We start from the raw sequence: 11,431 nt of genomic DNA on the forward strand, positions 1-11,431 counted from the left end.
AGACGTATGGGGTAGGGAGGGAGACAGGTTATCCCAGATTATATGCCTGTTTGTGGGGGTTCTTACACCTTCCTATGAATCATATGGTTCTATCCTCTGTTGGAGACTGGATGGACTAGATCCTGAACTAGGTGGACCTTAGGCCTGATCCAGTCTGGCAATGCGTATGTTCCTATCATAGGCTCTGTTTTTGGGAATTCGAGCAGTGGTTGCCCTAAAAACAGGGCCCTGATTCTCCACTGAATTGTACCTGTGTAAACATTTATACCTGTGCAAAGTGAGGGCACATTGCTACCAGATCAGACTGCACAGGTGTAAATGATGGATAAAAATTGGAACAAAAATGTTTGGCGTCTGCTGGACCTTTAGATGTTGGGTTTTGAAGACTGTCACTCCTTGCACACCTGATTTGGAAGTACTGTAAATGGAAAAGTGATAAGCTACCATCTTCTGGTTGGATGACACTGAATGACTGCTCTCTCCGGCTGTGCTTAGCCCAGTGAAGATGCATGCATGGATGTTTGCTGGTGAGAGATCAGATGTGGGAAACAAAGTTAGCATTTACATGGGACTAAAGGAACTGCTTGTTCTAGGCCAGATTCAAAAGCAATTCTTTTCTGCAGATGCAAAGGATTGTGCTGCAGAGACCATGTGGAATTTGTATTGAGTTTCTCCCATGTTCATTAACAGTGGGTGATTTCTCTAGGTTTTATATTGCAAAATCTGTATAGGCATGAATGATTCCATCGGTGTTTGTGACTGTTGCCATTGCAGCAATTGCCCAACCTCAGGTATCATATCATTCAAAGAAGAAAGATGATCTTGTGGGTAAATCACTGAACTGGGATTTGGGAGATCGGCACTGAATTCCCACCTCTGCCACAGATTCCCTGTGTGACTGTGAGCAAGTCATTTAATTGGAGTATGTCTGTTCCCCAGCTGTAAAATGAGGAAGATATTTCCTTCCAGCCACTCTGTGTGGGAGTTGCCTGTTCAGATTTTAGGCCCTCTGAGGCAGGGACTGTCTTCTACTTTGTGTCTCTACAGCACCTCTCACACTGAGACCCTGATCTTGGTGTGTCTAGGTGTTACACAGCTATAACATCAGTAATTAAACTTGCATAGTGTTATAACTGTTTTTAATTTAACAGCAAAATATTATTTTCTTTTTTTCAAAATATACAGCCTCTATTTGTAAATCTGGCCTAATCTGAAAGAAGAACAAATTGAGATCATGCCTTCTAAAGGCAGAATAGAGAAAATTAGAGACCTCTGCTTTATCATGCAATTCAACTGAAGACTAAATATATGTCACATTACCATTGACTAGTAAAACCTGCTTCCCTTGTCTAAACATTGATAATATCTGATAGTATAATAGTATTTGACTTAACTGTGGTAGGATGCAGGGGCTCTTCCTTGGTCCATGGAGAACAAGGGACCAACCTCAGTTCAACTCCTGCCTCCTTCCCCTTGCCCAGGCATTCAAGGAAAGGACTTGGGGATGAGTTGGCAAAGAAAGGAGTGTGTTTGAGAAGCAAAAATTCCTCTGTTGCTGAAGAGGGGAAAGAGGGAAGGGGTTGAGTCTGCTCTGCTACCTCCTCACAGACCTTTCCCTGGGTCGTTGATAAATGGCTGCCAACCAAGGCTAAGATCACTGGTATCTTGCACTGCAGCTCAGCTAGTTCACAATGCATGGTAGATCAGACCAAAGTCACGTATTTAAAGAGACAGGTGAGCGGAAATATAAAGCTCTATCATTTGACTCAGCTTTGGGTATATCAAACATCAACCTCTATAGCAAATTTGCCTCATGAGAAACTTTTTAAATCAGTTTTTCCCCAGGTATAACCCTATTTTTGTCATTTGGATTCAGGAGGTGGAAATCAAGGGCATTTGAGATTTCATGTATTTCAATCAGAAAGTAGCTGCACTTTAGTGGTGGATCAAGTAAACCCTGGGTACAGTTTGCACATCTGTTTAAGGCCTATGACTTCAATTGGACAGTTCAGGTGTGTAAAGTTAAGCACACATGTAAGTGTTCAAAGTCAATGGGGCTCCATGCAGGCTGCAAAGTCTGCCCACACGGAGCTAAGAACAGGCCCCACTTCAGTAAAGGACTGAAACATGTACTTCAGTCTCTCGTTATTCAGCAAAGAATTTAAACCTGTGTTTAACTTCAAGCATATGCATAAGTCGTACAGAGACACACTGCATGCTGCCTAATGAGCCCAAGTGCTGTGCTGAATCCAGGTCTAAGCTTGTAAGCATTGAATCAGGCTCACCTAGGATGCTACAAAAATGTAGCCACCACATCCTGCAGCAATAAATATTTGGTACTGGCTGTGCTGCAAAGTGCCATAGAAAGCTTTAAGAACACAGCTTTTCAATACCACTCTTAAGTGTATGTTTTTCTCATTGCTTCCAGGATGACAATATTATGAGGTCCTTACAGCTCTTTGAGAATGTGATGTAACAGCATCTGGAATGCAGCATAGGAACCAGAGACTTTGTACGTAATGAATGCCTTCTTTCTGGATGAAGGCTTTTTACAACTCTGCTATGTTGCGTGAACAAGGATTGTGTAAGGCATCTCCAACCGAGCTTCGTTTCCGAATGCAACAAACTCCCATCTCTCCTCCCCAAGAGATACTGACTGGAAGTTATTTCATTTTGGAAGCATGCTAATATTTTAATAAAACCTGATGAGTGAGACCTGCTGCTTAAAGTTAATGAATAATATACAACCTTCTGTTTGCTAGTCACAAGTTCTGCTGCTTTTAATCTATCAAACTTGATTACATCTGGTAGCACCATATCAAGAGCTTGCTAAGCCATTTATTGTGAGTGGAAGCTCAATCCATTCCAACATAGAACAACGTGTTTTATAAATGTCCTCTTTATTTTGCTTTGGCAGAAACCTAATCTACCAGGACATCTCTGTTTAGATTTTGAAAACTAACACCAGATTTATTTACTATATTAAATGGAGGGTCCAATTCATTTAAAAACCATATATCCCACTTTACTCAACATTCCTGATTTTTCTCTTACGTAAACTGGTGTTACTCCATTGAATTTCATGGAGTTGCTTCTAATATACACCAGCCAGAGGAGCATCAAGCCGATATACATTAGAGGAGAAGAATATACTTTTCCATATACAATTTCTACATTACAGAATGAATCCCATTGAGTAACATTGAGTTCCTGTGTGACAAGATGATTTTAACAGGCTGGAACTGTGCGGGGCATGCTTTTACCATTAAATGCCCACCAGTTTTCCCAGCCACAAAATGGGCCTCTAGTATACAGTATGCATCTCCCACCTGAACAGCTACAATGGACCATGGTCCTTTCTGTATGGTTTGGAACACCCTTAATAAATACATCATTTGTAGTTTTACATTGTTTTAAAACAAGGTATTTCCCAATGTTTGGATTTATTTGAACTTTTAAATTTTTCTTCTGAGACCCCTCTTGGCTGCGAGAGTAAGGGAATATGTTTGGCCAAATGTAGCGAGGCAAATTAGATCGTAGTACTCAACAGTCCAGAATAAGGCCCTGATCAAGTAACTGTCTCCACACAGGTTCACAGAGGGCACTGGGAAGGCTGATTGCACTTGTACAGCAGCAAGCAGTTGTGACAGGCAGGCAGCTAAAGGCAGAGGAACCAAGAAGGAAAAAGAGAACAACCTAACATAGTCCAGGATTGCCATACGCCTACCATATAGGAAACACCTATATTTTTATTAGAGACTATATTACAAATATACCGTCAGCACTGAAATTATATTTTAAATATTAGGTAAGTGGAAACTTTCCCATATATTTTGCATATTATAAATCACTTGTTTCTATAGCCCTATATTTTATAAAACCTATTGATCCACAGACATATTGCTGATGTGGACATAGATCCGATTGATACCTGTGCAATGCTGTGTTTGCACCACCACTGAGGATGCTCCTGTAACACGTCCTGGCACAGGCTTACACAGGCGTTGGGCTTGACTCATGTGAGGAGCCCCACTGAAGTCAGCAGCTATTCAAGTGAGGAAAGTTTTAGTGCCGGCAGGACTGGAGTCTTACTCTGCTTTTCTGGCTACCTCACACCAAACACCACCAATGAGTTTGTTCCTTCAAAAGATGTAGGACATGGCAACTCCCACCAGTGTGCTGTGCCTTGCAAAGGGGTGAGATGCTGTGAGGGTAGCACAGTCCAGTTGTACTATGTCTCCTCCATCTAGCTATTATCTTGATGAATAAGTATGTAGTAAATCAAAGGTGGAATAAATCAGAAATTGTATCCTATTGCCTCTTCATTTTTCTTGCAATCCCACCTTAGGTACAGAAGCTTAAATTTAATACAGGCAGGGCCGGCCCACAACATTTTGGCACCTGAGGCAGAGAGCTCAAATGACACCCCCATACCCCCTTGCTTGGGCCAAAACTTTGAAACTCTGGGTCCTAGTGGCGCCCCCCCCCCACACACACACACACACAGTCTGGCACCTGAGGCGGCCGCCTCAGTTCACCTCATAGTAAGGCCAGCTCTGAATACAAGGCCAATTTATTTACACATAGTGCAACTACAAGTTTTCAATCCGAATTATTAATTTCATTTTAAGAGAAAACAGCCAAATAAAAAAAGGAAAAAAGTGACTTAAAGTGACAGGCAGTGTGTATTTTCTGTAACATGCTGTATCAACTCTGCTCACAAAATGGCAGTTGCAGCCTGTGGACTCCTAGAAATGTAAAGGTGTAGTACGCAAAATAAGATTACTAGAGAGACGAGGTGGGTGAGGTAATATCTTTTATTGGACCAACTTCTGTTGGTGAGAGAGACAAGCTTACACAGAGCTCTCCTTTATTTCAGCCTCACTCACCTTGTCTCTAATATTCTGGGACCAACGCAGCTACAACAAACTGCATACAAAAATAAGATTATTTATGAAAGTTGTCAGTTACATACACCCAAAGTGTTTGTGTTTGTGTGAGGAATGGGAGATGTCACAAGGGCCACAGACTGGGGAAAAAGTCTAAATCAAGCCAGCTCACAAAGAGGGGGTGCATTTTAGGCACTGTCTTATCATAATCTTAGACCAGTAGCTTTGATAACCACCCACTGTTTTCAGACCATTATAAGCACAGTACCTGAGGCCACACCCCAATACCTAAGGCCAAATTAATTTCTTGGGTAACACTATTGACTTCAGTAGAATTACATCAGTGATGAGTTCGGCCCCTGATGTTTTTCTTGGTATAAACTTTCAGAACTGCTGTATTGATAATGCAGGTTACCTTCTTGTTAGCTGGAGACAAAACTGTAGTGTGTTAGTTTGTTAATCCATGTACGAAGTCACTGCTGTACTAGGGTGCACTATTGTCCAGACTGTTCTAACGTTTTTAAGTATCTTCTGCTGAGTTTGGCCTCCATTCAGCAACACACACAACCTTAAGCACATGACAGGTCCCATTGGCTTCCACTGGGATCATTCATGATTGCATGTTGCTGAATTAGGGCCTGAGTTAGTGGCAATGCTGCTTTAGCTTCTCTTTTTGGGAGCCAAAGGCCCTGATTCTGTTACTGCCATTAACCATGGATTCTGTATGTGTAGGGTGGCCACAGAACATCATGGCCCTAATTGTGCTCCTGCTGAAGTCAATGGTAAAACTCACTTTGATTTTAGTGGTACAGGATTGGGCCCTATGACAGCATGATAGTGTTTCCACCCTGGGTTAATACTTCAGTTCCAATTACTGTTACTGATACCTAAAATAGCAGGATTAGCACATCTGACAGCTGTATCTTCACGTATACTGTAGAAAGTATCAGAAGTCATTCCCCCTTACTGAACAGTTCTAGTTGTAAATTCAAATGGTGACAGAGTAACTTTCTTTAAGAACTCATGTATTGTCCATTGTATCTTGTATCTCATCCCACAATTTATCTGGCAATGTCTCATCCATAGGCTGGTATGCATCGATGCACAGTAAGCCTTCTCTTTATGAACTGTGTGCAAAGCACGCATGGATGAAAAAGAGCCAGTAACTGTGAGAGAATTTTATTCTGCTTAGAAATGTCTTTTGGTTTTAAATCCTCTATGAATGTTAGTTTGTAAACTTGCAAACCCTCCCATGATTCATAAATGGGGTCTGCAGTATTTATGGCAAATACTTACTACTACAGCTTATTAAATAAAACATACTGTGACAGTCTGATCTCATCCCATCATGAAACCTACTACCAGTATTTGGAAGGCAGTTATTGTGCTGGCTTCTCAGTTGCAGTTAGAATATCCATCAGTGCTATCAGCTGTACACGTTTTCTCAAAATTGTGAATGTTTAAATAATGGCCAGATGATTTGTCTGACTTAATTCATTAGTTAATCTACATAACCATGCCAGCAGTTTTAAAGCACATAACATGCATATTAGGCAACAAATCTATTGAAAATAAGAATGTCAGTAATGATGCAACAAATGTAATGTGTCTGCTACTTTTGATGTTAGTTTTCCTGTTACTTTGAAAGCATTGCAATGTTGTGAGTAATCATGAATAATGTGACCCATGATGATACTGATATCATATGAGAAATGGCAACGTTCAGATGCTCTAGGCAGAATATTGGCATCCCTGGATTGTGACACATGCTGAACGACAAACCACCATTGTGTCAGCCTAAGAACTCTGTCGATGTGCGTGCAGCAGTGTAACTTTTTTCTTCATCGTGGAAGGACCATGATGGACTTAAGGAAGTATGGGCAAATAATATAAATTGTGCTAACTGAAGCCATTTTACTGGAGCAGCAATGCATTTCTTCACAAATGCTATTATCCAATGGCAATTTGTATGATATTTTGTTGAACAGTTTTAAAGATTTTGAGTTTAATAATAAAAATAAAAGATGTACAGAAGGGAGTCTTTTTTGTAGCCTGCGGGTGCTCAGGTCTTGAAGGGACACTGTGGGGTTAAAAATCCTGGACCAGATTTTTTTTTAAAGACGGGCCCCTCTTCCAAACACACATACCTGTGTATGTGCCAAGTGGTATTGCTGAACCAGCACTGTGAGCATAACATTTACCTACACATGGGTTATGTGCATGTCTAACTTAGGGATGAATCAGTGTATGGGTGCAGGGGCATGCAGCTAACTTTGAAATTCTTCTCCCCAAATATAGATACTAATCAATGCCTTCACCTGTATCATTCGTAACACCTTGGGCTAGTGAAACTGTAAGGCTTATTTCTTGTGACTATTTTGGCTGTTTTCATTGAAATAATGTCAAGAAAATATCTAAACAATCTATTTCTTGGGCTAAAAAGAAGACCTATCCATGTCCCTTTAGCCACAGTCTAAATAGCTATTCTGACACTTAGATAAATGCAGACAACATTTTGCATTATACATATTTGCTAAGCTACATATTGTAGGGCCTGAAATATATACAGACATGCAAAGGAGAAAGGGTTCTCTTGCATACATGCAGAAGTTAGCTGTGTGAAATATGCTGTTGGTCTGATGCCACTTCCAAATGGATCGGTGGCTGCACTACCTTGATTGACACCCTCCTTTGGCCAATTCTCAGCAGACTAGGCAGGCACTGGGTGGACATGAAGAATGCAGTACTCTCTTGTCTGCAATAGACGGGGTGAGGTACGTTGGCCTGTCACTGTGGAGAAATTTGCACTTATGCTGCCTGCCTTCTACCCGTTCTTGGGTTTAAAAGGGTTTGGGGCTAATCCAGCACTTTTCATTAGCATTGAAGTAACTTTTACCAGGAGGCTGCCTGTAGGAATGACAAGGCACAGTGGAGTTTGCACATACAGCCACATGCCCATGCTGTCTTTCTCATTTTATTCCTCAGCCCCTCCCACTCAGACCAGAAGATCAGGCTCATTCTGCTGTTTAGCTGCCCCTCCCTGTAGCCAAACTAAAACCACATGTTTCCATATACCTCTGCAAAGCATGTTCCCAAGAACTTCTGTATGAAATTGGTGCTGCTGCAAAAGGAGCAATAGCTAAAAGCTGAGGCAGATTTGGTCATGGTGGCAGATGTGAGCAGTTAGCCTTGGAATAAACAGTGGCTTTGCTTAAGTGAGAGACTGGCTTGGCAGTCCATTCTCATATAGTGCAGTCACACTGAAATCAAAGGGGAGGGGTTTGTATAACAGGAGCAGGCCCAGCCAGGATTTCTGTACACACAATTCCACTTCAAGAAGCAAACAAAAATCATCACCTGCCCTTGTCCTGATCTGTATGTGTAATTCGCAGAGTAGTCTACAATACATTCATCCCCAGACAGTGAGTCTGGCAAGGAAAGTGAGAATTAGGCACAGATAGCGAAAAAGAGCAATTGCATCTATATAGACAATCAAATCAAACGTGTTAGTCTGTCTTCAGTAGCTGCGGGAAAAGCATTGTGCAAGACCGTGAAGGAGCCAGGCAGTCCTTGCCAGATGGGTGCATCCTGGAAGTATGTGGCCTACTTCTTCTAACTGGCCACAACAGCAAAGGAGGAATTACCAAATCCCCACTTACAGTCATTAGCAGCAGAGCCAATCGCCCCAAATCAGCAGTAATTGAAACTTACCCAAAGGTGGCGGGAAGGCCAAAGCCAGGGGGCTGGATTGCTGGATGTGTCATGAGATAGGCCTGTGTGCTGTTGGAAGCTTGTTGACACCCACTACACCACCTGGAGGTGAGATTGAGGTTCTGCCTGGGAACTGTCCAAAGAGTGTACCTTCGCACTAAGATGGTGGCTCTGTATGTAGATTAGGCACTACTAGAAGGGGGAACTTGAGCTGGGCTGTGAGCTAGTAGGTACAAACAGAGTCTGAGCCAATTCAGCTTCTACCATTGATGCGCTCTGGTAGAAATCCTTGGGCTACATCTGGCCAAAGATCAGACAACCCATGTGCAGGGCTATTTAATCATTGCGCTAAGGGTTTATATGGGGCATCAGTGGTGTGGTTTCACCCTCTGGTACGTGAGGCAATTTACTTTACCTTTCTGTACCTCCGATTGCTCTGCTGTGAAATGGGGAAGATAGTGGCAGACACACAGGGATGGGGGTGAGGGGCTGAGTTTCTTTACAAAGTGCAGATGTTACAAAGTGTTATACTAGTAATGATTACATGTGTTGTTGAGGCAAGCATAATAGCTGGAATCTCTACAAAAAATAGAGGATATGTTCTCCCTTTGCTCTCCATATTCAGCAACCAGACCAATCAGAGCCAGAGATAATTCCAGTCAGGAGCCATAGGCCCTAATTCTTCCCTGCATCAGCCGTAGGGCCAGTGCAGGCAGAGTAGGGAATTGACTTGCTGCCAGAGTGCTGGAACAATGTTTATAGTGGGGGTGCTGAGAGCCATTGAACCAAACTGTGAAGCCTGTCTATAATGGAAACCACTTGAAGCCAGGGGGTGAGGCAGCATCGTCTAGTTCCAGCACCTATGCTTGCAGCTGCCTGATTCTGGAGATGCTGAGGATCAATCCATCATGCAGCATATGTAAGGGCAGCCTGAAGTTGCACCCCAGCTGAAATAGCTGTAACTGGAGAAAAGAGTCCATGGAGCAACCAACATGGGTGCCTGAGCGCAACTGAGCACTCACAACCCCCATCAGCAAGGGTAACACTGTGATCTTGCTCTTTATGAAGATAACACTGTCCCCTGGAGACCACTGTTATCTTAAATTAACTTATTTCCTCAATTTTAGTCTTTTACCAGTTTCAGTCAGTATCTTATGAGCTTGGTTCTGCACCATTCAGCTTCTTTGCACCACTCTGATGTTGCAAAGCAAAACTAAACCCAACGGAGCCAGACACATCCTGCCTGGGACGATCCTTGTGTGCACATCATAGGGTTAACTTAGAGACACTAACTAGACTCCTAGGTGACTCAATTACTATGGACAAAGATTTTCAATGGTTCCAACCTGGATTGCTAGTGGAAAGAAAAATGACTCCTTGATATAAATGTTATTAAAAATAATATCAATAAATCCTATCCCTAAAACGAAAACCACTGTAAGCAGAGTCTGAATGAGCTCTCCCTTGACATCTAGTGGTCAGCTGTGGAAAAAGACTTCAGAAGCTAATTCCGGCTGCATGGACACACCCACCCTGCCTACATGCTCAGCATGATGGGATTGCTTGCCCAAATGATCACTTGTAACTGGTGTTGGATACTCAGTCTCCTTGTTATTGGGGCAGAAGTATGTGACACTCTCTACCTCAGGGGAACACCCAGCGCTCCCATGTTCATCCTTGTAAAATGATTGTGTAGTATACAATACAAAATTTGTCATGTTGGGTGTCTTTGGAATGCTCATGATACACACATAACATTGTTGTTATAGTGACGTTATAGTAATTGTTACAGTAATGTTATAATTTCATGTATATAGTTATGAGGCCGAAAATGTGTCCTCGTGGCTTAAAATAAGCCCAGACAAAAACTCTCCAAGAGCAGAGAGGCACTTCACACCTCATCAGGGCAGGTATGGGACAAACCCAGCCCAGCCTCACAGGAACAAAGAACGCTGGCCTAGACAGTAACAAAGGATTTCTTAGACTCTCAGTGAGTCACCCCCAACATTATTTGGTCAGTTTGGGACTGCGATGAGGTAATGCTCACCTGACTCTGAAGCAGGGTGGTGCGGGAGGACAAAGCCAAGAGGAAAGAAAGGGAGAGACATTTGCCATGCTCGTCCTCTCTCTTCCATGTACCTCTACAGACACTACACCAAGTGACTGAAGCTCTGATCAAAAGCGAGAGCCTGGCTGAAGAGCAACCAGACAGCCTGTGGTGAGAAGCATCTAAGTTTGAAAGGGCGTTGAAAGTGTTAAGATCAGCTCAGAATGCGTTTTGCTTTTATTTCATTTGACCAAATCTGGCTTGTTATGCTTTGACTTATAATCACTTAAAAATCTATCTTTATAGCTAATAAATCTGTTTGTTTATTCTACCTAAAGCAGTGTGTTTGGTTTGATGCGTGTCAGAAACTCCCCTTGGGAGAACAAGCTTTGTCAATTTAACAAAGTAATTGATATGTACTAACTCATATAAGCTTTCAGTGTCCAGCGGGCATTACTGGACACTGCAAGATGGAGTTTCCTAGAGTTGCATCTGGGACCGGAGATATTGCCTAGTGTCATTCGGTTACAAAAATCCAAGGAGCAGCTTATATGCCAGAGGCTGTGCGTGAACAGCTCAGGAGTGGGGGTTCTCACAGCAAAGCAGGGTAAGTCTGGCTCCCAGAGTCAAGGATTGGAGTGACCTAGCAGATCACCGGTCCAGATAACACCCAAGGGGAACGTCACAGAGAAATAAAGGGTTGTTATCCTTCTTGTGTGAACCATGGGCAGCAGAACTGTACCTAGGATATCCCAATGGAGGGACTCCCCCTTAACTGAATGGC

At 42.6% G+C, this 11,431-nt stretch overlaps 1 protein-coding gene across 10 annotated transcripts in view; it reads left to right on the forward strand.

The window, feature by feature from the left end:
* Positions 1-10,809, forward strand: part of KCNIP1 (potassium voltage-gated channel interacting protein 1) — a 547,511-nt gene extending 536,702 nt beyond the window's left edge. For 9 of the 10 annotated variants that reach the window (XM_073355980.1, XM_073355981.1, XM_073355985.1 and 6 more), the window contains one exon: positions 2,429-6,907. In XM_073355980.1, coding sequence (XP_073212081.1) covers positions 2,429-2,476 — 48 coding nt within the window. In that variant the 3' untranslated portion in view covers positions 2,477-6,907. Of the gene's footprint in view, positions 1-2,428; positions 6,908-10,747 lie in introns of those variants that run through there. The other variant, XR_012160271.1, reaches the window with a different exon arrangement.
* The last annotated feature ends 622 nt before the right edge of the window (positions 10,810-11,431 follow it).

The sequence above is a fragment of the Lepidochelys kempii genome, chromosome 8, assembly GCF_965140265.1.
Source record: "Lepidochelys kempii isolate rLepKem1 chromosome 8, rLepKem1.hap2, whole genome shotgun sequence".
NCBI lineage: Eukaryota > Metazoa > Chordata > Testudines > Cheloniidae > Lepidochelys > Lepidochelys kempii.